At 32.6% G+C, this 27,171-nt stretch overlaps 2 protein-coding genes across 2 annotated transcripts in view; one reads left to right on the top strand and one right to left on the bottom strand.

The window, feature by feature from the left end:
• The window catches only part of LOC130901607 (flotillin-2), a 255,397-nt gene that overhangs the window by 140,472 nt on the left and 87,754 nt on the right, over positions 1-27,171 (bottom strand). The window lies entirely within an intron of this gene.
• LOC130901605 (uncharacterized) overlaps positions 17,092-27,171 on the top strand; it is a 37,240-nt gene continuing 27,160 nt past the window's right edge. The window contains exons 1-8 of the mRNA XM_057813088.1: positions 17,092-17,171; positions 17,405-17,664; positions 19,142-19,388; positions 21,408-21,656; positions 21,745-21,888; positions 21,945-22,274; positions 24,883-25,161; positions 26,057-26,418. Of these exons, the coding sequence (XP_057669071.1) occupies positions 17,422-17,664; positions 19,142-19,388; positions 21,408-21,656; positions 21,745-21,888; positions 21,945-22,274; positions 24,883-25,161; positions 26,057-26,418 (1,854 nt within the window). The 5' untranslated portion in view covers positions 17,092-17,171; positions 17,405-17,421. The remainder of the gene's footprint in view (positions 17,172-17,404; positions 17,665-19,141; positions 19,389-21,407; positions 21,657-21,744; positions 21,889-21,944; positions 22,275-24,882; positions 25,162-26,056; positions 26,419-27,171) is intronic.

Here is a 27,171-nt window from a genome sequence, read left to right on the forward strand (position 1 = left end):
TTGTCCTTGCCAGGATCAGCAGGATTGTACGTAACTAAATCTTAAGACTCGAGTTTGTTTTTCTGCCAAATTGAATGATCATGAAAGTAGGAAATTTTGTAAATCAGTCAAAAACTAATGAAAATACAATATTTTCATAAATTAGTATCATTGTCCTTGCCAGGATCAGCAGGATTGTACGTAACTAAATCTTAAGACACGAGTTTGTTTTTCTGCCAAATTGAATGATCATGAAAGTAGGAAATTTTGTAAATCAGTCAAAAACTAATGAAAATACAATATTTTCATAAATTAGTATCATTGTCCTTGCCAGGATCAGCAGGATTGTACGTAACTAAATCTTAAGACACGAGTTTGTTTTTCTGCCAAATTGAATGATCATGAAAGTAGGAAATTTTGTAAATCAGTCAAAAACTAATGAAAATACAATATTTTCATAAATTAGTATCATTGTCCTTGCCAGGATCAGCAGGATTGTACGTAACTAAATCTTAAGACACGAGTTTGTTTTTCTGCCAAATTGAATGATCATGAAAGTAGGAAATTTTGTAAATCAGTCAAAAACTAATGAAAATACAATATTTTCATAAATTAGTATCATTGTCCTTGCCAGGATCAGCAGGATTGTACGTAACTAAATCTTAAGACACGAGTTTGTTTTTCTGCCAAATTGAATGATCATGAAAGTAGGAAATTTTGTAAATCAGTCAAAAACTAATGAAAATACAATATTTTCATATATTAGTATCATTGTCCTTGCCAGGATCAGCAGGATTGTACGTAACTAAATCTTAAGACACGAGTTTGTTTTTCTGCCAAATTGAATGATCAAGAAAGTAGAAAATTTTGTAAATCAGTCAAAAACTAATGAAAATACAATATTTTCATAAATTAGTATCATTGTCCTTGCCAGGATCAGCAGGATTGTACGTAACTAAATCTTAAGACTCGAGTTTGTTTTTCTGCCAAATTGAATGATCATGAAAGTAGGAAATTTTGTAAATCAGTCAAAAACTAATGAAAATACAATATTTTCATAAATTAGTATCATTGTCCTTGCCAGGATCAGCAGGATTGTACGTAACTAAATCTTAAGACACGAGTTTGTTTTTCTGCCAAATTGAATGATCATGAAAGTAGGAAATTTTGTAAATCAGTCAAAAACTAATGAAAATACAATATTTTCATAAATTAGTATCATTGTCCTTGCCAGGATCAGCAGGATTGTACGTAACTAAATCTTAAGACACGAGTTTGTTTTTCTGCCAAATTGAATGATCATGAAAGTAGGAAATTTTGTAAATCAGTCAAAAACTAATGAAAATACAATATTTTCATATATTAGTATCATTGTCCTTGCCAGGATCAGCAGGATTGTACGTAACTAAATCTTAAGACACGAGTTTGTTTTTCTGCCAAATTGAATGATCAAGAAAGTAGAAAATTTTGTAAATCAGTCAAAAACTAATGAAAATACAATATTTTCATAAATTAGTATCATTGTCCTTGCCAGGATCAGCAGGATTGTACGTAACTAAATCTTAAGACTCGAGTTTGTTTTTCTGCCAAATTGAATGATCATGAAAGTAGGAAATTTTGTAAATCAGTCAAAAACTAATGAAAATACAATATTTTCATAAATTAGTATCATTGTCCTTGCCAGGATCAGCAGGATTGTACGTAACTAAATCTTAAGACACGAGTTTGTTTTTCTGCCAAATTGAATGATCATGAAAGTAGGAAATTTTGTAAATCAGTCAAAAACTAATGAAAATACAATATTTTCATAAATTAGTATCATTGTCCTTGCCAGGGTCAGCAGGATTGTACGTAACTAAATCTTAAGACACGAGTTTGTTTTTCTGCCAAATTGAATGATCATGAAAGTAGGAAATTTTGTAAATCAGTCAAAAACTAATGAAAATACAATATTTTCATAAATTAGTATCATTGTCCTTGCCAGGATCAGCAGGATTGTACGTAACTAAATCTTAAGACACGAGTTTGTTTTTCTGCCAAATTGAATGATCATGAAAGTAGGAAATTTTGTAAATCAGTCAAAAACTAATGAAAATACAATATTTTCATATATTAGTATCATTGTCCTTGCCAGGATCAGCAGGATTGTACGTAACTAAATCTTAAGACACGAGTTTGTTTTTCTGCCAAATTGAATGATCAAGAAAGTAGAAAATTTTGTAAATCAGTCAAAAACTAATGAAAATACAATATTTTCATAAATTAGTATCATTGTCCTTGCCAGGATCAGCAGGATTGTACGTAACTAAATCTTAAGACTCGAGTTTGTTTTTCTGCCAAATTGAATGATCATGAAAGTAGGAAATTTTGTAAATCAGTCAAAAACTAATGAAAATACAATATTTTCATAAATTAGTATCATTGTCCTTGCCAGGATCAGCAGGATTGTACGTAACTAAATCTTAAGACACGAGTTTGTTTTTCTGCCAAATTGAATGATCATGAAAGTAGGAAATTTTGTAAATCAGTCAAAAACTAATGAAAATACAATATTTTCATAAATTAGTATCATTGTTCTTGCCAGGATCAGCAGGATTGTACGTAACTAAATCTTAAGACACGAGTTTGTTTTTCTGCCAAATTGAATGATCATGAAAGTAGGAAATTTTGTAAATCAGTCAAAAACTAATGAAAATACAATATTTTCATAAATTAGTATCATTGTCCTTGCCAGGATCAGCAGGATTGTACGTAACTAAATCTTAAGACACGAGTTTGTTTTTCTGCCAAATTGAATGATCATGAAAGTAGGAAATTTTGTAAATCAGTCAAAAACTAATGAAAATACAATATTTTCATAAATTAGTATCATTGTCCTTGCCAGGATCAGCAGGATTGTACGTAACTAAATCTTAAGACACGAGTTTGTTTTTCTGCCAAATTGAATGATCATGAAAGTAGGAAATTTTGTAAATCAGTCAAAAACTAATGAAAATACAATATTTTCATAAATTAGTATCATTGTTCTTGCCAGGATCAGCAGGATTGTACGTAACTAAATCTTAAGACACGAGTTTGTTTTTCTGCCAAATTGAATGATCAGAAAAGTGGAAAATTTTGGAAATCAGTCAAAAACTAATGAAAATACAATATTTTCATAAATTAGTATCATTGTCCTTGCCAGGATCAGCAGGATTGTACGTAACTAAATCTTAAGACACGAGTTTGTTTTTCTGCCAAATTGAATGATCAAGAAAGTAGAAAATTTTGTAAATCAGTCAAAAACTAATGAAAATACAATATTTTCATAAATTAGTATCATTGTCCTTGCCAGGATCAGCAGGATTGTACGTAACTAAATCTTAAGACTCGAGTTTGTTTTTCTGCCAAATTGAATGATCATGAAAGTAGAAAATTTTGTAAATCAGTCAAAAACTAATGAAAATACAATATTTTCATAAATTAGTATCATTATTCTTGCCAGGATCAGCAGGATTGTACGTAACTAAATCTTAAGACACGAGTTTGTTTTTCTGCCAAATTGAATGATCAAGAAAGTAGAAAATTTTGTAAATCAGTCAAAAACTAATGAAAATACAATATTTTCATAAATTAGTATCATTGTCCTTGCCAGGATCAGCAGGATTGTACGTAACTAAATCTTAAGACTCGAGTTTGTTTTTCTGCCAAATTGAATGATCATGAAAGTAGAAAATTTTGTAAATCAGTCAAAAACTAATGAAAATACAATATTTTCATAAATTAGTGTCATTATCCTTACCAGAATCAGCAGGATTGTAACTAAATTTTAAGACTCGAATTTGTTTACCAGACATTTTGAATGATCAGAAAAGCAGAAAATTTTGTAAATCAGTCGAAAACTAATAACGATTCAATATTTTGAAAAATTAGTATCATTATCCTTGCCAGACCATCTGGATTGTACGTAAATAAATTTTGAGACTCGAGTTTGTTTTTCAGCCAAATTGAATGATCAGAAAAGTGGAAAATTTTGGAAATCAGTCAAAAACTAATAACGATTCAATATTTTGAAAAATTAGTATCATTATCCTTGCCAGACCATCTGGATTGTACGTAAATAAATTTTGAGACTAGAGTTTGTTTACCAGACATTTTGAATGGTCAGAAAAGTAGAAAATTTTGGAAATCAGTCAAAAACTAATGACGATACAATATTTTAATAAATTAGTATTATTATCCTTGCCAGGATCAGCAGGATTGTACGTAACTAAATCTTAAGACTCGAGTTTGTTTTTCAGCCATATTGACTGATCAGAAAAGTGGAAAATTTGGTAAATCAGTCAAAAATTAATGACGATACGATAATTTCATAAATTAGTATCATTATCCTTGCCAGGATCAGTAGGAGAGTACATAACTAAATTTTATATTCCGAATTTCTTTAGTAAATTCCCTCTTATTTTTTTTTGTAACAATATTATTATATAAGAAATATCTAAACTGATTAAAATGTTATTTTTACTATTTTACTTTCTAAATAAAAGCTTTTATACTTAAACTGTGTTTTATTTTCCTTTGTTATATATACATTTGCTCCGGATAATGTAAAACTAGTTGTAAATAATATAATTCTAATTTATTCACGTTTCGTGATAGTCTAATATAAAATGTTCACTTTCTTTTAGTATTTTCTAATAACTTTTTATCGAGCAGTTTCAAAAATAATGTTTATATTCAGGCTCGTACTGGCCTTGTCCGCACATCCGAGTGCGCGGAGGGCTCTCGAAGGGCCTTTCCTTCAAATTTATTTCTGTTTTCAAAGTAATTTCTTTAATGGTAATTTTGAGAGCAAATCTTGGTTCACACCTAGAAACCTAATAAGTCAATGATCCAAATTTGAAAACTTCTAATCTATCTAAGATTAAAAAAGTTATGTTCAATACTACTTGGTACGAACCGTGTAACTAGCGCCCTCTGTGAGAGTCAGACATAAAAACGAATTCATTGGATGTATCAGCTTCCAAAATATATTCGTATAAAATTTCAATACAGTGTTGCCAGTAGTTGCAGCAAAATCGTAAAAAATGTGTATATCTTGGCGTTACGAAAATTTTTCACTGAGGAATAATATCCGGTGATCTAATTCACGATGACAAAATCACCATTATACCTAGTTTGTTACAGAAGAATTAATAATGAACTTGGAAGAGAAAGTATTAGATAATGCGATTTGCATGTGGTGCATTTCAAGATAAACGAACAAAGTAATTATTAATAGTGATATGAAAGTAGGCTGATTTATTTCATTGTTACATAATGCTCTTTAAATATTTTTCCTTTCGTTTTTGTTGTATGTAAACAAATTGAAATAAATAACGTAGAAAGTGGATTGAAGACAAAAATTTTAGTTTGTCGATGGCGCCTAAATGAACCCATTTCTTAATTTATTATATAAAGTGTGGGCAAAAATTGATGAATATTCATCAGTAGGCTAAAACAAATAGCAACATTTTAAAAAGTATCTTTAATATACCTGGTGGGCAACTAATTACGATCGTCGGCCATATCCCAGGAACGGATTATATTACAGGGAATAAAGTCGCAGTTAGAAACGCGTGGGAATTATTTTCAAAGTTTTTAGTCCACTAAATGACGAATTTGAAAATATAAAATTAAATTCACACTTTTTATACGATGATCGAAATCTTTAGCAAATTTTTTTGGCCACGTGGTTTATTCTTTATTTTCAAATAAAACGTAGAAGAGAATGATGAAGGAATGCGAAATTCGAAAGAGCTATTGTCCATCAAAGGTAAGTTTGGAGATAGACAAATAAAAATCAATATTCATAAGTGTATACGCCTTTATTGCTTTTCAAAATATTTTCCACTTTTGCACGCGTTTGAACCAATTATTGAATGATTTCTTGCATTCCGATTGAGGTATTTCTAAAACATGTGATTCAGGTGTAGAAAAAGTTGACCTCGTAATTTATTTTTGATCTAAGTGAATAAGAAGAAATCATTGAATGTGGAGCTAAAAATTGTACGGCGGATGACCCATCAAATCGATGTTTTGACTGTTCAAAAACGTTTTGGTTTGTGAGACCTCGCGTTGTCTCGTGCCGCGTGTTGCGAAGTGCCTCGTGCGCGCACATATTTTGCCGGATTTGGCTCGTCTCGAAAGACCCAGAAGTCGATTGCATAGACATGCGTAAATCTATGACACTCGTATGACAACACGTTCTAAGTACGTTCACAATTAAAAATGTCAAACTTTATGATGGCAATGTCAAATTTGACATATTCAGAACCTTCGTATTATATCTCAAATGAAAGCGCTTGAATTACTCAGTTTTCTTAGACTAAAACTACGTCTGAGTATGAGATGATAAATCTAGGCATAAATACCGTACAGTCAAAAAAAAAAAATGAACGAGATCGGCCAGATAGAACGGCCGGACGGATTGCCATTAGATTTTTATATATTTTTTAAATATACAGTGTGCTTACTTAAATTGGAAAACTTTTTTATTAATGGTTTTATAATAAAAAGTTCTGCATGGTCCAAAAGTTAAAATGCAATCATCAGATATCAATTTTTGAAAGCAGTATACGAGGTTTATTTGAGTTGTTTACAGATACTTGAAACATTTATCTTCCACTTGCATTTATTCAATATTGTATGAACATTTGGCTGTCAAAAAGATTTGTTCGCGCTGGATACCGCATAATTTGACAATCGCTCAAAAAAGCTCGTGTCGATTGGTGCAAAAAATGCTGTAAAACTTTAATCGCCGTGCTTCAAAAAATGTCTATAAGATCGTAACAGGCGACGAATCATAGATTTATGTATGTCTAAGCAATCGACTAATGGGTCTTATTCGCGCACGAGGCACAAACAAAAACACCAGCTTTTGTTTACCTAAAGTGATGGACAAAAAACAGAGAAACCAATCGCAGAAGACGAATCATCCTCGACAACGAGCTCTCGCAAACAAAAACGTTTTTGAACAGTCAAAACATCGATTTGATGGGTCATCCTTTTTAACTTTTGGACCATGCAGAACTTTTTATCAGGAATAACTTTTTTCTATAAAACCACTAATAAAAAAGTTTTCCGGATTGTTCCAAATTAAGTAGACGTAGTGTATATATTCCAAAAAAAAAATCAATTAGGTATAGTATCTTAATGAATGTATGAACTTATAAAAAAAAATTCAATCACGGATATTATTCACATTCTTCAACCAATTTAATTACAATTCAAGAACATACTTCCTATGTAATAAGTTCACTATGGATTAACGCGTTATGTAATAATGTTTAATTGAAGAGAACCTTATGTGCTTCATGTTGAAAACGCGTGCACTAAACGTGTATTTCCTCTACATCCCTTCTTCATGCATCGCGTTCTTTCTTGCAAAACAAGACCAAGAACAGTGATAAGTTCCCCTATGTACCATCACTCTCACTTTCAGATCCCCAAGAATCGTTAGATAGTGCACGATCTTTAAACAGGTAGTTTAACTATTTAGTTATTGTACTTTGTTTTTATTGTTTGTTTTATTGTTTGAATGAAAAATGGGCTATTTTTAGTTTTTATACCGGAATTGGTGGTGTGAAAAGGTGAAGTGTTTTGAAAAACTTGGTGGATCCTTGGGATTATAATGGTTTTGTGGATGTAGAACAGAAAGACTTTCAAAGTGAGTAATTTATTAAAAAAAAAAATTATTGGACAAATAATGACCAATTAAGTACAAAATAATTATGCTTCTGGGTTTTTTAAGTTTATTTCGAAATTTCTAGCTTAGATTTGAAAAAAAAATTAATTTATTGTTTAGAGAATCGTATTGAAACTTGGGCTATTTTAACTCATATTAGAGGTGAGCTTTTTCATTTAAAATGTCCCTAATTTATTTAATTTTCATCAAAATTTGATGTTTTGTTTGTTTTATACAATTATTAATTACACTGAGCGACAAAAAAATCACTTTTTCCTCGTGGATAAGATTATTCGTAATTTGGATCACATTTTTGTGAGAAATTATTTTGTCTCAAGTACATATGAAACTTCTGTTTTATTATCAGCACTAAAAAACATGTTTTTACATGTCACCTAAATTCGAAGTCTAAAAAAACCAAACATTGCGGGCTTCGATTTTCCTTGGTAGCGCTTTTCAATTGTAACGAAAGCTCGTAACTTAAAGCCCCCATATTTTCCTGAAAAAACTTTAGATGAGAAAGTAAAAAGAGCATTTTTTTACCCCAAAAGTTTTCAGTAACTTTGACAAACCCTCCAAAATTCTCTTTTTTATTAAAGGTAGTAATGAACGCCGGATCTTTAATTAATTTTTTGACGTCGGTTACAACAAATACACCTCCCTTTAATTCAGCGTCACTCAAAGAATTTTTATTTAAATTTGAAACCAGTTCCGTGCTCTTACAAAATTTTTGATTAGCCCTAGTTTTCGGGGTTAACTGAAGGTTCATTTCTTGCACAGGAAACAGTTCATGGCGACCATATTGTTCATTTCTCTTTTGGCTGCTTCACTCGCAGAAAAATTATCTTTTATGACGAGCCAAAACTCGTTTTTCTATGGGAAAGTGTTCTTTATGATTGGAGGAGTGTGCTCCTGGTAGATGTCTAATATGTACATGGGACCATCAACGGAACCCACTACTTCAATCTCTTAAATCAAGCTAAGTTTCAGTATCTAAGCGAGATTTTCCCTTCTGCGAGGTTTTGTTGTTCCACGACAACTACAAAACCCATACCGCAACTGTAACGTAGCAGAAACTGTCCAGTAGATGATACTGGATTAGCAGGATTACCTATAGGTGGTCCCTCTACTTGCTTTGTTCGTCCTCTCCTTTTCTTCACTGCTAATCGAAGCCCAGCTGTAGTCTCCACTAGTAGTAGCCCTTCAGTTTGAAATTGGGGTGGGTTCTCTTCGATTTTAAACTTTTAAGAAATAATTCATTCAACATCTAAGGATATATTAAGTAAGTTCAGTATACCACAATTCCTGTCTTTAATTATATATTTCTTCGTTCAATCTAAACCGCAATTTCAAGGATTCTTCAAGTAGAAGAAATTGAAAACATATAAACATGATATTGTAAAGGTCGTATACAGATAAAACCAAGGAAATCTTCAAAGTCTAGGTAAATGTAACTGTACCATTGACACCGAATTAAAAATAACAGCTGAAGATAAACGGAATGTATTCATCAGTAAACGTGATCGACGAATCACGGGTTCAGAAAAGGCAATTCAGATCAATTAATAAATTGATGAAACTAGAGATCTGCCAATGAGTAATTCTAGGGTGAAAAGGAAATTGAAAGGATCTGGACTCTTTGAAGGGCGGCAGTGAAGAAATCTATTTCAAGAGGTTCCAGTTCTGGTCAACGGCGGACGACAGTGAAGAAACTTAAAATAAAATTAAGAGGTTTCAGAAAGGCAAAGAACAAAAAAATTGGTCTCCAGGAAAAGTGAGAGAAAGTTTCATGGAGTGACGGGTCGAAGTTTGAGGTTTTTGGGTCTAAGAAAAGAGTATTTGTGGGCAAGTCAAAGGAATAACGGATGTTTGATCCATATTTTATCTCTATTGTCAAGCACGTTTCGGTGATGGTTTGGAGATGCTTTGGAGGAAAGCCAACTGGAAACCTGGTAAAAATTGAAGGGATTTTGAAGAGAGAAAGCTATAAGAAATATTCAATGGAAATACAGTACGTTGTGGTCAGCGCCTAATTTGAAAGGCGACAGTGAAGAAATCTGTTTTAAGACCTCATAATAAAATTAAGAGGTTTAGTAGGCCAAAGAACAAAAAAATTGGACTCAGGGAAAGTGGGAGACAGTTTCATGGAGTAATACGTTAAAGTTCGAGGCTTTTGGGTCTAAGAAAAGAGTATTTGTGAGCAGGTCAGAGGAAAACCGGATGTTTGATCCATATGTTATCTCGATTGTCAACCACGGTTCGGTGATGGTTTGGAAATGATTTGGTGAAAGACCAACCGGAGACCTGGTAAAAATTGAGAGGGATTTTGAAGAGATAGAGCTATAAAAATATTAAATGAAAATGTAGTACGTTCTGGTTAGCGTCTAATCGACATACAAATTTATCTTATAGCATTGCTGTGCAAAGAGTATTTCAAAGGATTAGAAGGGAAGAATGTACTTAAAGTAATGATTTGTCACAATCGCCCGACCACCACCTAATTGAGTTGTAGGTCAAATTGAACATGGAAGTCAGAAAGTCTTCACATCTTTGGAATCTCCTGAAAAGCGGAACTAAATAAAAGACAATTATTCGTTGAGAATTTTTGAAGTTTCTAAAGGAATAAATACTGATTTGAAAGATAAACAAAAAATAATAATTTTTAAATTTCAGAATCCAGATTTGTACTCCCCCTTTTAGTTGCATTACCTCATAATATTTTTACATTTTAATTAGTAGACCGTTTCTTGAGTTAACTGTAAACAAAGTAATTTTTTTACAAGTCGTTAACAATAACATCAAAGCAAAGAAAACTGATGAGAATGTTGGAATTGAGATATTAGCGGCATCAAATATTATTCTTTGTTCTTTATTCATTTTATAGAAGCCGATAGACAAACCATTCAACTGAAGTTGTCTTCTACATCTATTTTACTAAATGGTGAAAATGATGCGTTGTTAATTAAAAAAATTTACGGCTGTGAAACAACTGACCATACAAAATGATTGAAAATCAAAAAATTTGCGTCAATTTTCAAAATTAACAACAACTGCGTTCATAAAATTAACAGATCCACTTGTGAATGCGAAGTGAACAATTTTCGTCTGTTGTTTTACTTTTCAAGTTTTTTTGTTTGATTATTAGTTCAATTACTTTTCAAACATGAGCTCTAGTAGTTTGAGCTTGAAAAATAAATGATATTTTGATTAATTTTCATAACTTAGAAGACTTCGTTATTCAAATATTTGTTTTAAAGATAAAATACACGTCAATTTGATTACGTGATAATTATAAACATGTAACCTGATGACACACATTCTTGTTGACCATTTTATCTTATATAATTTCATTTTCACGCCATATGTAGGCTGCACAAAATAATTTCGTTATGTAAGTTCGTTAAAATTTTGTAGATAATTGTGTATTAATGAATATCATGTTTCTGGTTATACCGGGACAAATAAAACTGTTTTAAATAAAATTTCCTCTAAATTTACCATCACCAATCTTTAAACAAAAGAAAAACCGACAATTTTTACCCAAGAAAGAGCAGAAAGCCTGCTATTATTAACAAAAGACAGATCACTTACCTTCGATTATTATTGAACAGTTAACGTTATCGACGAATCAATGGCCAAGAGATGGCAGCTCAGAGCAATGATGAATCTATAGATCTGTCTAACCTAACCAATACCAAACATTAGATAAACCAAGTCTCTTCTAATGTCATATTTTTCCAATAAAACGTTTTCTCGTGATTCAAAACACGACAATTTTTACCCAAGAAAGAGCAGAAACAAAAGACAGACCTTTCACCTTTAATTAATACATGGCAATCACGGTGATTACAATGGATGCATGATTCCATTTTAAAATATTGAAAATTGCCTAACGAATATAGGTACAATATGAAAAACTTTGTATCCACCAGGATCTTCGGCGATAGAAAACTTTCAGAACGGTCTACTACAACCGCTGAAGATAAACGTAATGTTTCATCAGTAAACGTGATCGACGAATCACTGGCCAAGAGATGGCAGCTCAGAGCAATGATGAATTTATAACCAATACCAACCAATAGATAAACCAAGTAACTTCTAATGTTAAATGTATCCAATAAAACGTTTCCTTGCGATTCAAAACACGACAAGACGGTAATTTCTTACAAGCTATTTATGTAACTTTTAAACTTTCTACCGATCGAATTCTTTTCAGTACCATTAGCAACACGCGACCTTAAGTATTTCAAGTTTCGCAGCCTTGCTATTGATCACATCGCATTATTTCGAAAGTGTACGTGCCATAAGGGGTTACTTAATCATTATTTCAATATTTGATTGAATAATATTAATAAATAATGGAATGAAAATAATACCAAGTAATCATAATGATTGAATGATGCTTTCTTTGAGATATCTGAACGTATTTGCTCATATAAAATGAGAATTAGTTCTCAAATAAAAATTTCGGACCAATACGTGGATGTTTCTGCTCAAAAGAAATCTGGAGACGTGTCGCAATACACATTTGAGCAATGTATAAAAAGAAAAACGTTCGAGACAATGATGACATTAACTATTCCATTGTCAAAACTGCGTAATCTAAATTTCAGATCTTCTCCAGGAGTACTGCAAATTCAATGTACGTTTAACCACGATACACACATAACTGAATGCTGAATTGACGGCTCAAATTTGACAAGCCTCGCGCATAACGTCACTTTGGAATCAGAATGTTTTCTTGGTCATTTTGTATGTTATTTTCTATTCGTTGGTGCTTAGCGGCTTAGTCAGTATTCAAGACTATTGTATAGTTGACCTAACTTATTATTTTCTTTAAAAACGTTGTACTTAGTATTATGAGATCAGATTCTAGGGGAAGTTGAATTGTTAATTCATTGATAAGTGTGCTTAGCGACACCAACCAAAATCTTCAACCACTGCTTCTTGAGAATTAGAAAAAACGAATGCACTGACAATAGCCAAATTTGTACTAGATATTCTTTCAATATTATTTTCTTTCTACGCCTAACGTCGAGATTTTTGTTCAGTTTGACAGATACTTTAATTAGGGCTGTTGAAAAGACCAGAAAACATTTTTCTCTTGTGAAAAGTTTAGACATGAAAAAAATCTTCCTTGAAGCGCCTTTAAGGGTTCAGTTCTATGAAGAAAAATTACCGAACACTCCTCTACATATTTTGAGTTTCCATTTGCATATTTCCGATTCCTCAATGATAAGCCTTGTATTGACTAATTTTGGACCACGACATACAAGAAAAACAAACAGAATCAACAAAGACGATGCGGTAATGTAAAAAAATGATAATCCCGACGTTTGGCATACAGGCAGATTATATAAAATCAAAAACTGTCTTAAATCACATACTTCAAAGAGACAAAATCTTACCTAATCGTGAGAGAGTTCAAAAAAAACAAAAATTAATAAAAAAAGTACCCGAGGGGAACATCTTGGGAGCATTATTTTATGTATTATACACGGCAGATCTACAAGTCAAATAATTGAACCATTATGGACACCATCGCCGAAGACACAGTCATATTAGCAAGCAACACATTTAAATGACATCCAATCAAGACCAATATCCTTTTGTGTATAGACTCACATGGAAAGTGAGTATAAAAGTATAACTAATCCTATGTGGATGTATGGTATCGAGCTCTGTGGTTGTGTAAATGAATCAGATATAGCCATCATATATAGAAGCCAGTCGAAAGCCACAAAATGGTGGAAGACTAAAAAAAAATTCGGCCAACAGATCTATAAGACAAGTGAAGATGATATTCTCTGAAACCATCCCAAAATCTTGAAGAACTGTATATGTTTTGATTGATAATAAAGTAAAAACAACATAAATAATTGGAACCAGTTGAATGATGTATTCCTATCTATTTTAACAATGACATTTGGTGTCATTTACAACCATTTAAGTGAAACTACGTTTGTTATTTTCAGAATGGATTTAAAACAATTCCGTATGTTAATTTATCATTGCTTTTTGATGAATAAAAATACTGCACAAGATAAAAGTGTTATCCAGACTCTGCTCCATCGCAAAGAATAATTTGTTATTGGTTGGCTGAATTTAAACGTGGTCGTACAGTCACCGTACAAAAAACATATTTCTAATCGTAAATTGAAATTGCTTAAGATAGCTGAGGCCTCGAAGATATCAGAAGGCAGTGGGTTTGCAATTATGCATGAACGTTTGACCTTGATAGAGGTTTTTTGAAAGTGGGTGCCACGATTACCCTCAGTGGATCAACAACAACAACGTGTTGATGATTCGGAGCACCGTTTCGTCCTAATGAATCAGATTTTTTGTGTCGACATGTGGGAATGGATGGAATATGGATCCATCAGTTCACTCTGGAATCAAAACGATCATTATCTAAGTGGACTGTAGTCGGTAAACCACGTCCGAAGCATCCACACGCACAACATTCAGCTAGGAAGGTTGTGGCTTCACATGTCGATGGTTAGTACACTTCGAATTGCGTCCTCATCCAGCGTATAGTCCAGATCTGGTTCCCAGTGACGACTGGTAAGAAATTCAGCTCAAATGAAGACGCAATTGGGGAAACTGAAGCCTATTTTGATGCAAAAGACAAATTCTTCTACAAGCACGGCATCGAGGAATTAGAGAAGCTTTGGCATGATTTTATTGATCTAGAAGAATGAATAATTCAATTTTTGACAAAAAAATGTGTTAATCTTAGATTATTGTTATGAAAAATATCAAATAAACGATTAAAGTCTTGTTTGAAAAGCGTGTAAAAAATTCTTTTTGTTTCAAATGAATTAGTATTAATTAAAATTGAAAAATGTTAGTGGAAAGTTTCATTAACACTATAACCTAGATTTCATAGTAGGTAGGAAGTAAGATAATGTTACTAAACCGAAGAAAGTATTACGAAAGTAGATTATGATTCAAGATATTATGTAATTGCACATAATCGAAGAATTCTAATTGATAATCATGGTGGACATATGAAAGACTGTTGATAATAGTTATTACTTATTATCATAATAATGATATAACTAACGCGTCTAAGATGAATATCCCTTAGATATAAATATGCACGAGGGTGCAAAACCATTTATTTGAAATCAAAGGGTTCTCATTTGGAAGTCCACCCTATTTTTGGTCATGAAAAATTGATATTTTCAATATTGTGTTTATTTTTTCAGCGCACTAACATTGAAAATCAAACTTTCAACACTTTTTAGGTTAAACCAAATACCAGAAATTCCCCGATTTGTCTCTGAAAATTGTTTTAAAAAAGTTTTGGGTTAGTTTTTCATTTATAACATTGCGTGAGTTTCATAATGATTTAATAAAAACTTTCGTCTTTATCTAAATCGCGCCGGTAAATGATCAAAATGAAAAATAATTTTTCGAATTTTTATGACCAGAAATTAGAGCGGGCACCAAATATTTACCAATCATGTGCATGCTAACCTAACCTAACCTAACATAACCAAACATTTGACAATCAAAGTATAATAAAATTATTAATGTGCATTTTTTTGGCGAAATATAAATAATTTTCTGCATATTTTCGCTATGAAGGTGTATTTTCAGTCAAAAAATCCAGAAATATAATAAAAAAATTTGACATGCTTCTATAAAAAATCATATATTTCCGAGGCCATTTGAGGTACCAATTTATTTTCGACATTAATCAATTGAGAAAACGTTTTTTGAAAAATAATACTTCAAAAATTCACAGCATCTACAGTTGTGGAAATACAACGTTCTAATACAAGAAAATCATAACAAAAAAAGGTTTAAGAAAACTAAAAAACAAGCTTTAAAGCAGATCAAACTAAAAACTAACATAGAAAATCAAATTTTCAACACTTTTTGGGCCAAACCAGAAATTCTTCGATTTTTCTCTAAAAATTGTTTTGAAAAAGTTTCTCAATGATTTAATAAAAAACTTTCGTTTCTATCTAAATCGCGCCGGAAAAATGATCAAAATGAAAAAAAATAATTTTTCGACTTTTTATGACCAAAAATAGAGCTGACATCAAACATTTACCAATCAAAGTACAATAATATTATTAATGTGCATTTTTTTTAGCGAAATACATTATTTTTTTAAATAAGTTAGAGAAATCTAGTACACTTCTAAAAAATATCCCATAGTTTTTTGCATAGTTTCGCTATAAACGTGTATTTTCAGTCAAAAAATTCAGAAATTTAATAAAAAAATTTGTTACGCTTCTATAAAAAATCATATATTTCCGAAGCGATTTGAGGTACCAATTTATTCTTGACATTAATCAATTGAGAAAACGTTTTTTGAAAAATAATAATTCATAGCATCTACAATTGTGGAATGGCAACGTTGTGATGCAAGAAAATCGGAACAGAAAAAATAAAGACTAAGAAAACTAAAAGCATCAAGCTTTCAAAGCAGCTCAAACTGAAAAGTTAAAAAAAATAATTTTTTTTCCAAATAAGACAATAATGAATAAAAAGTACGACAATATTGTGAAAACGCTTTTATTTATTATTGTTTCCAGATTAATTTATTGTCAAAAATATTTTTTTCTAGTCATTAGTATTATAAATCTACAATAGAATATATAAATAATAAATTTAAGGTATTAAATTCTAAAGTAATACTGATACAGATAGTATAGTAAATCTCCAACAGAGGGCAGTAAGTTTCGATGTAGAGAAAAAATTTACAATGATGATTCGTAAAAAAAAATTTGCCGAAATTTTTTTACAACGTAAACGGGATTTGAAACTACGATCGGCGAATCTAGAGGTTGACGCTCATCTAACGAACGCAATTAAAGTGCTGGGATATACTAACAGTAAAAGTTCACAAATAAACAAACCCCCATACAGGTGAAGCTAATATAAACGTGCTAAAAATTTATTTCGTGACCATACAATGCAAGGGGGTCCACAATCTCTCATATTTTGATAAATTCCTGTGCAAAGAGATTTTTTGATACGAGGAGTTCGGAAAAGACATCAGTTCCCGGAAAAAAAATTTTATAGGCGGAAAATTCATGAGAATTGAATTTTGGAAAATGACATGGGGGCTATTTGAAGTCTATAGTTTATAAGGATTGAACCTAATCTCTCTAGAGACTGGAAAAGCCCAAGCTTAAGATATATCCAAATACTACCTGTCGTATCTTAAAAATTATGACATAAACAGAAAATCTTCAAATGACAATTTTTCAAAAAGTCATAAATAAGCTAGAAAATCCGGCGTTCCGTTCATATTCCTCGATATTAATGCATCGAAACTTAAATCTTATTTTTTTTCCAGGCTAATCCAGAGATGACGCTGCATCCATTAAAATAGTCATGCTTCTTTTAAATCTTGGCAACAAGATAAGAAAAGTCCAGATATTTCGTCGTATAATAATGTTCAAAGTCCGACCACCGGACTAACATAAAAAAAAATTAGTAGATACCTAGTTACTAGTCAGACTAAGTAAGTATCAACCCTATACATTACAAAATAACCCCCATAGATTTTTATGGTGTGTAATTGTTCTAAAATTGTTAGTGAGAGAAGAATTGTTCATGCTCTAATTATTGAACATGACTTTTCTAGATAATAATTTTCAAACCACGAAATTAGTCATGAAAATATGCAGAACTTCTTCGAGGAATATTTCTGTTTGATAATGTTGAAGGTTTTTAAATAATTTCATAATTTTTCAGTTACCTGTGATATAATTATGGTATTCGAAACTCTTTTGGTATCGACGGCCGTAAAAACTATAGGAATAGTCGGTTCGACCCTTTGGCTTATTCCTTTAATTTTGGCGGGACTTTCGTACGTTAACTATAACAAATTCGACCCCGAAACGCCTATTATGGAAGCTCAAAGGATTTACAGGGACTACGATTTCATTGTAGTCGGTGGAGGATCAGCAGGAGCAGTTGTGGCTTCCAGGATATCAGAAATATCCAAATGGAGAGTAAGTTTTTTGTTCTAATATGTAAATTTAATCATTAATAGCCCAACTTCACTCAGAAATTAATTTAGAAATTGTACTTTATATTGTAAAGCTCCACCATGTCAGTAGAAGATGTTTCAAATCCAACAGCCTGCAACTAATCATGTTCCAGGTGTGTTCAATTGCAGACGGATCTGGAAGATCCTGGTGGGTCAATAATTGATTTTAATTCTATGATTCTCACCCTCGCCCTTCACCAAAACGTTATTTATTATTGAAAGTATTTAGAACATGGACACTACGAAGATGGAAGAACACCTTCGAGCTGTTTAAGTCGCCAGTAGTGGACGGAATCTCTCCAGCCCTTCTTCAAAGAGGACAGGAAGAAGTCTTGCCACACTGCCTTGGTCGAAGCAGTCGGAGAAGGGCGAAAGTAAATTTCATTCCCCAAGTGGGAAAGGACACCACACATCCCGAAGCCTTCAGACCAATCAGCGAAACATTTTGCGAAATTATTTGTCGACAACCACATTAGAACAGTTATGCTGGAGTGTACACCCCGCCATCTTTGTTAATAACCAGATCATAGGTAGACTGAACTGATACAATTGAAAAACGTAAAGTTTTCTTAGACATAGAAGGCACCTTTGACAATACTCCACATGAGGCTGTCCTAAGAGCATTAGAAGCAAAAGGAGTAAACGGGATAACTTCCAAATAGATGGCTACTATCCACTAGAAAAGTAGAATTGAAAGTAGGTCACTATTTCTATTACTGCAAACAGAGGATGTCCACAAGGGATAAAAAAACTCTCAAACGGACTGATTGATTTCAGCTTATCCCGCGAAAGATATGACGACAACATAGTCATGTACATAAGGGAGAGTTTTGAGAATACTCTAGGAGGTGGTGTCAACAACAAGACTTACCTAATTACCTCCTGTAGGAAGAAAAAACTCCAGTCCATCAAACTTGATGTGAAAGCCATTGAGTGGAGAATAGGGGAGAAATATCTTGGACTCAATAGAGACACGAAAGTCCTGATGTTGTGCAGAAACTTCGCAGGGAACAATTGGAATTGTAACCCAAATATTCTACTGCGGATGTACACGATAATAGTCATGTATAGGGCAATGGTTTGGGGTACTAGAACTAATTTGGATACAACGAGGACCAGTTGCTCGAGGGTGTAAAGAATGACTTGCGTATGTGCATTCGGGTTCATGAAATCATGCTTAACGGATGCACTAGATTCTAAATCTACCACCTCTTTATAGAGCGTGATGTGGCGAGAAAAAATGTAACTCAGAAGGAAGTATCAAAGAAAAATCATCCTCATAAAACGACATAAATTCTGACACTTACTTGAGTAAAATAGAAACTTTTCAACCATATAACTTTTGTCAGTTAGTATATGTAAAATACCGAATCGTCAAATCTTCAATTTCTTGTACTATTTTGTATATTATTACTCGTATCTTCAAACAAACGTTTCAGGTTCTTCTTCTAGAAGCTGGTTTCGATGAGAACGAAGTAAGTGATGTGCCATCCTTAGCTGCGTATTTACAACTATCGAAATTAGATTGGAGTTACAAAACAGAATACACCGGCAGGGCCTGTCTCGGAATGAAGAATGGCCAGTGCAATTGGCCCAGAGGAAAAGTACTCGGTGGATCAAGTGTTCTCAATTACATGTTATACGTCAGAGGCAACCGAAACGACTATGACATGTGGGAAAAATTAGGTAAAGAACTTAACAAAATTACGTATACAATTGGAATTTTTGGGACAAACAGTACACAGATATTGTATTAGCATGATTCAAAATCATTTTAATGTCTGGTATGGATATATTTATTAATTTGGAAAGAGAAATTGAAATATTATCCTTTGATTAAAATTGCAGGATTCAAAAAAATTATTTTTATAAGTTATAAATAGAGTAAACACATGTTTTATTGAATTGGAACTATTCAAAATGGTTTTTATATTAAAAAACGTGTTTGGTATTTGTATATACATCAATTTGGGAAAAAAGATATCAAAGTTAGGACCTTTAAATGGAGTTGCAGGACCAAACAACAATCTTTATATGTTCTAATTGAAGTAAACATGTGTTTTATTGAACTGACAACATTAAAAATGGTTTTTATATTGAAAAACGAGTTTGGTATTTGTATATACATCAATGTGGGAACAAAGATATCAAAGTTAGGACCTTTAAATAAAGTTGAAGGACCAAACAACACTCTTTGTATATTCCAATTGAAGTAAACACGTGTTTTATTGAACTGGTAGCATTCAAAATGTTTTATATTGAAAAACCTGTTTGGTATATGTATATAAATCAATTTTAAAAAAAGGATATCAAAGTTGGGACCTTTAAATAGAGTTGCAGGACTAAACAACACTATTTGTATGTTCTAATTGAAGTAAACACGTGTTTTATTGAACTGAAATTATTCAAAATTGTTTTTATATTGAAAAACCTGTTTGGTATTTGTATATAAATCAATTGGGGAAAAAAGATATCAAAGTTAGGACCTTTAAATAGAATTGCAGGACCAAACAACACTCTTTGTATGTTATAATTGAAGTAAACAGGTGTTTTATTGAACTGACAACATTCAAAATGGTTTTTATATTGAAAAACGTGTTTGGTATTTGTATATACATCAATTTGGGAAAAAGGATATCAGAGTTAGGACTTTTAATGAGAGTTGGAGGACCAAACAAGTCTTTTTGTATGTTCTAATTGAAGTAAACACGTGCTTTATTGAACTGCAACCATTCAAAATGCTTTTATATTGAAAAACGTGTTTGGTATTTATATATACTCAATTGGGGAAAAAAGATATCAAAGTTAGGAGCTTTAAATAGAATTGCAGGACCAAACAACACTCTTTGTATGTTATAATTGAAGTAAACAGGTGTTTTATTGAACTGACAACATTCAAAATGGTTTTTATATTGAAAAACGTGTTTAGTATTTGTATATACATCAATGTGGGAAAAAGGATATCATAGTTAGGACCTTTAATGAGAGTTGGAGGACCAAACAAGTCTTTTTGTATGTTCTAATTGAAGTAAACACGTGTTTTATTGAACTGACAACATTCAAAATGGTTTTTATATTGAAAAACGTGTTTGGTATTTGTATATACATCAATGTGGGAAAAAATATATCAAAGTTATGACCTTCAAATAGAGTGGCAGGACCAAACAAGACTTTTTATTTGTTCTAATTGAAGTAAACACGTGTTTTATTGAACAGTAACCATTCAAAATGCTTTTATATTGAAAAACGTGTTTGGTATTTGTATATACATAGGACTATTATAAAACTGTCGATGATAAGAGGTGTCTTAAAAGAAACTTTTGTATTGCTTTTTGCGTGAATTCAGCTTCTTAGAACGGGCGCGGAAAGTATTTCAATCGAAAGCGGTAATACAAAGTCTTTTAGAACCGTCAAAATATATACGGTGATACTCGGTCTGTTCTCGAGACTTCACTTAGTAAACCAGATGATGGAGCGATTTCCAATAATTTACCAACATCTTTTTTTCGGGCGTACCTCATGGACACGTAAACAAGCAAAATTGCCGCTACTGGAATGCAACTAATCCAACACAAAAACATCAGGAGCTCCCGCAGTTTCATCACTGCTCTTAACGCAGCTCCATTAGTTTATGGTCATATTTATTTAAATAACTGTAATATGGTTAATATTGGATCTTTAATAGATTTTTATTAATTTTTGTAGGTAACACAGGATGGAATTACGAAAATGTTTTAAAATATTTCATAAAATCAGAAGACAATAGAAATCCGTATTTAGCTAAAACTGCTTATCATGGTACAGGAGGACCGTTGACAATTCAAGAGTCTCCTTGGAGAACTCCTTTAGTAGTGGCATTTCTAGAAGCAGGTACCGAAATGGGTTATCCAGTAAGAGATATCAATGGAGCAGATCAAGCTGGATTTATGATAGCACAGGGAACAATAAGACGAGGTATTTATACTACAATATAACCAAGTGTAATATCCCGATTAAATTCGAAAAACCACCATGAAACTCACTAATTTTCTCTATTTTCCAGGTTCTAGATGCTCGACGGCGAAAGCTTTTTTAAGGCCAGTAAAGTTACGCAAAAATATAGACATAGCTTTGAATGCTCATGTCACAAGAGTCCTTATAAATCCTGCAACGATGAGGGCATTTGGTGTTGAATTCGTCAGGAATGGTAAGTAATTGAACAACAGATCTCAATTTATGCGTATTAACCAGATTTTTTTACAGGAAGGAAACAAATAGTCACAGCAAAAAAAGAGGTTATTCTATCTGCAGGAGCTATCAATACACCACAAATTATGTTATTATCTGGATTAGGACCGAAAGCAGAATTAACGAAGCACGGAATACCCGTACTTAGAAATCTGGCTGTAGGAGAAAATTTACAAGACCATGTCGCTATGGGGGGTTTAACGTTTAGAGTAAATAAACCAGTATCTATTGTACAAGATCGATTTCAAGCGATTACCATGACTATGCAGTACGTTCTGCATCAAAAAGGGCCCATGACTACCTTGGGTGGTGTGGAAGGATTAGCATTTGTAAACACTAAATTCGGTAAATAAACTTTTTTTTAATTAATATATTTTGTACGCATACAGAAAACTGTACAAATATTTGCGTTTGGTCATTTCTTGAATATAGATTTGGGGTTTCGAATAAGTATTTAATCACTATGCGTTGCTCTATACGATCTGTTTTGGTACTAAAATGTAACTCTCTCAAATTCGGGCACGCTTCAACAAGTTCAGATTGTTTTGATCCATCAATGGACCTTTATATATTAGGAGTGCTTTTAAAAACTGTTTTTATTCACAAAAAGATAATTCGCTGACTTTTATTTTACGAAACGATTCCTCAATTATGAGCCTTCAAGGACTAAAGATGAAATTACAGTCCCTGAAGACGTTAAGCCCGCATTAGATAGTGTAATTGAAAGTTTGGGTGGAGTAGTTGTATAAACTTTCAACATTTAACATCATCCTATCTATTTTTTGGCCATTGTGAGCTAATTCCAAAAGATTTAGGCCCTGCGAACCTATTAGGTTAGATATTCTCTAGTCACTTTGTTTTCTGTTTATGTTTCGATGGATTTTCTTTGCTCCATAATAAATGAAATACTACAATTAAACTAGTTTGAAGTAGATCTGTTGCCAAAGAAATTCTAGATGTTTCTGACTATATATTTCTAGTTTCAGCTATGTACAGGGTCCTTCACGACGAGCTAAATCGATATCTGCGACTAGTGTTCTGAAAATTTGTTTGCACGGGTTGTTTTCCGAAATGCTCGTTTGAACTAAAATCATTTCGGTTATCTGAAGTTAGCCCAAACTTCGATATTTTAAATGGAATGCTATGGTTTCTATTAATTTTTTGGAATCTACGCAACATTTCGATATAACTTTATATAAGGCATCGTATGCCTAAAGTCCACCATTTTTTAATTATTTCGCATTTTCGAAATTTTTGGACACATGCAACATTCGGTTTTTTCAAGTTTCTACAAAAACCGCTCCATACAACCGACAATTAAAAACCATGAAGATTTCAGTTTCTACAAAAACCGTTAATTTCAGATATATGAATTTACCAACGAAGTCCCCTTAATTTTAAACGTAGAATCCAATGGCGAAGAGAAAAATGGGGGTTGCCATTTGAAAAAATTAAGTTTTCGAAGTTTTTAGAAATTCGGCACCATTTTCTAAACACCCTATATGAATTTTTGTCAAGGTTTTCACAGATTTTGAAAGCTGTAAGTGTTATTTGTCCAAATCCCAAAAATATTAGACCTAACTCACTTAAACTTTTTTTAGTGGTTTGTTAGTTTTTTAGTCCAAAAATTTCAAAAATGTGAAATAATTAAAAAATGCTGGACTTTAGGCATACTATGCCTAAGTTATATTGAAATTTCGCGTAGATTCCAAAAATTTAATAAAACCATAGCATTCCGTTAAAAATAAAGAAGTTTGGGTACATTCTGTACCACAAAGACGAGACTTTCCAAGCCTTTAGTTTCAACTCAATCATAGAATTGTGAATTGAGGACATTTTTAATAAATGTAAGAGAAGCAGTTAACGTCTTTAACTAGTGAACAAACTGTTTCATGATGATCCTGTTTCCTATGTAATGGTGTAAAGATACTTTTACTACGAGCTACTAATGAATTCTAGTCTATACTTTTCTCTCGTTACATATTTTAGTTTTAGCCAACACAAATTACAAAAATTCTTTCTTGTTCCAATTTTCCATAAAAGAAGAGAAATTTTTTGAAATTTGACGTGATTTTCGTTACAAATTTACCTCGCCGGTTCAAATTATGGCTTGGTCGCAATGGACACGTTTGTAGAGCATTCAATTATGAAAAAAACCCATCCATGGTCGAATTTTCTGTGTTTTTTTTAAGAGGAAATCTTTACAAACCTCGGTCGAAGACTTAATATCAATATTAATGGCCCGAAATTTTTTTTGGGGTTTCTGCAATAAAATTCCAGGATTGGACTGAAAAAATCATCCTACAATTTGCGTAATTTTGCAAAAATGTTTGAGATTGAGCAGCTTTTAATGAGCCGTATCCTCTTTATATTAGAATTTAATCCATGATGGGTTCTATGTATTTCGATGAATTTAGATGATTACGTGATTCCCTTCTACTCTTTCCTATTTTTTTACTTTCGTTTTCCACTCCTCAATTCCTCTTTCTCTTAGCTCTTCCTTTTTTTCTCCCTGATCTTTATCCATCATTTCGTTAGTTGCTTTAATATCTGGCATTCTCTGGATGTGACCCTGCCACTCTATTCTTTGTATCTTGGTTCTGCATCTCCAAAATAAATTTCGTATTTCAATATTTGTTGTTTTTATCGCCTAGTATCCTAGTATTTTTCTTTTCTATATATCTTCATCTGTTTTGTTAAGATCTTGGTTTCGCTCACTATTGGTCTTATCATTGTTTTGTATAGATGTAGTTTTGACTTTCTGGAGATTTTTTGGGATCTTATTATAACCTCCAGCACTCCCAACTGTTTATTTCTCCTCGTCATTTCCGCTTCCAGATTTTCTCCCTCGTCACCGTCGTCCTTTGAATATCACACATAATATTTCACTTAAATCTATTTACATAAATATTAGACTAAATTTCTATTTGAATATTCATGATTTTCATTCCAGGAAACCGATCTTGGCCAGACATCCAATTCCATATGGCGCCTGCTAGTATAAACTCAGACGCGGGAGCCAAAGTTCGTAAAGTTCTGGGTATTACGGACGAATTATATAACACGGTTTATAAACCCATAGCGAATAAGGACGTTTATACATTGATGCCGCTTCTTCTACGACCGAAATCCAGAGGATGGGTCCGACTGAGAAATAAAAATCCATTTGCTCCTCCATTGATTAACGCCAATTATTTCGATCATCCTGATGATATTAAAATATTAGTTGAAGGTAATTTATTGAAATTTGAATAATTTGTTTTGTTTATTACCACGAAGAAACGATGGACATGGAAAATACCAGTTTTTCCACTAAAAATTTCGTTACTTCGACATTATTTTATCAGGTTTATCGATACTTTTTGCTTTAGGTTGAATAGAAAAACTTATTGATCACATATTAGTTAACCAAAACCTGACAGAGGAAATACAAATACCAACGGGTAATCAACAGGGAAACTCTTTAAGCCGGCAACTGTTCAACTTGATAATAAACGAAATAATAAATCATGTCAAGAATAAAGCAAAGCTAAAACCTTTAGCATGCAAGTATCCACCGCAAAAACCAAAACTCTTGTCATCTCATGAGGTGCAAACTCGCCCTAGAAAATAAAACCATAGAACAGATAATGTCATTTGACTACCTAGGCACACAAATCAGCGCAGACCAGAATAAAATAAATGAAGTGAAAAGACAAGCAAACAAAGCCAGCTGATTATCAGGTGGACTCCAGGACATTATCTGGAATAATACTAGAATGAAAATACTCTAACAGACAGAAAGACATAAGATACGAATGTAAGGTGGAAAACATAATCAGATGGAGACGTAAATGTAGAGAAGCTTGGAACGAACACGTGGACAGGATGACGGTAAACCAGGGACACGAAGACCTTTAGGAAGACCTCCAAAAAGATAGATGGATTCATGGACACCAAAATCTCAAGGATGACAAGTTGGACACTGCAGGTCTAAGGCCTACAATACATTAAAGAAGAAGAAGGTTTAATGAGAGCGAGGAATCGTCCATTGCAACTCCAACTTTACCAAATGCTAAACTCTACAATATCCTAATCGTTCCAAATGAATTCAGCGATGAAATAAATACACGAGATTTTTTTTTCAGGTGCGAAAATTGCGATGAATATTAGTAGTACGCAGGCGTTCCAAAAATTCGGCAGCTTTTTGCACAGCATCCCCTTTCCTAATTGTAGACAGTTTGAATTTACCAGTGACAAATATTGGGAGTGCCATATACGAACCATTTCGATGACCATTTATCATCCTGTCGGTACTTGTAAAATGGGACCATCTTGGGATCCAGAAGCTGTTGTAGATCCGAGATTGAGGGTTTACGGTGTCTCTGGATTGCGAATTATAGATGCTTCTATTATGCCAACAATACCTAGCGGTAATACGAACGCCCCTACGATAATGATTGGCGAGAAGGGTGCTGATTTGATTAAAGAAGATTGGTTAAATAATAATGTTATTGTTAATTGAATAATAAATTTATTACAATTTGTTTCATTCCTTTATTAACCGAAATATATTGTTATGTCCTAAGTCGATAGACAAGTTGGGATTTTAGCTAATATCCCAGGATAATAGGCGCGCGCCACGCATGCCTATTCTCCCGGAGTATTAGCTAAATGCCGAACAATAGATTATTCGTCGAAAAATGATCCCCAATGACCTGGGACTTTAGCTAAAATTCGGATAACGGACAATTGAATTTACAAAATAAGATTTTGAATAAGATAAAACGAAAATAGGATAAAAGATGTCTTATTTATTTATTTTTTTCATGTCAATCAATCATTTATTGCAGCACGTGGAGGCTTGGTGACGTAAACAAACACAGGTTTGTTCCACATCCTTTACCTAACCTAACTTAACCTAATCTAACCATCTGTTTGTTTTTTTCTTTTTACGATTACGTGATATTCATTTTCGATTTGCAATAGTTCATAGCTTTTTACATAATGATCGTAAGTATTGTAAGCTTTGGGTCCAGCTTCTTTGTCTGGAGGACCAGCGAGTAAAATTTGTTTTATATTGTCTAACTGTTCTTTATCCCATATACTACGTTTACCTTTCTGACTATTAAACAATTCTATCAGCTCCTTTTCAAAATTTTCACGATCAACAATGATCTTCTCCATGCTAAAGAGTTTTTGCAAATGACTTTTCAAGTTCACGTATCGAATAAACTGAATAATAATATACAAAATTGGGCAA

The sequence above is a fragment of the Diorhabda carinulata genome, chromosome X (assembly GCF_026250575.1).
Source record: "Diorhabda carinulata isolate Delta chromosome X, icDioCari1.1, whole genome shotgun sequence".
In the NCBI taxonomy this organism is placed as follows: domain Eukaryota; kingdom Metazoa; phylum Arthropoda; class Insecta; order Coleoptera; family Chrysomelidae; genus Diorhabda; species Diorhabda carinulata.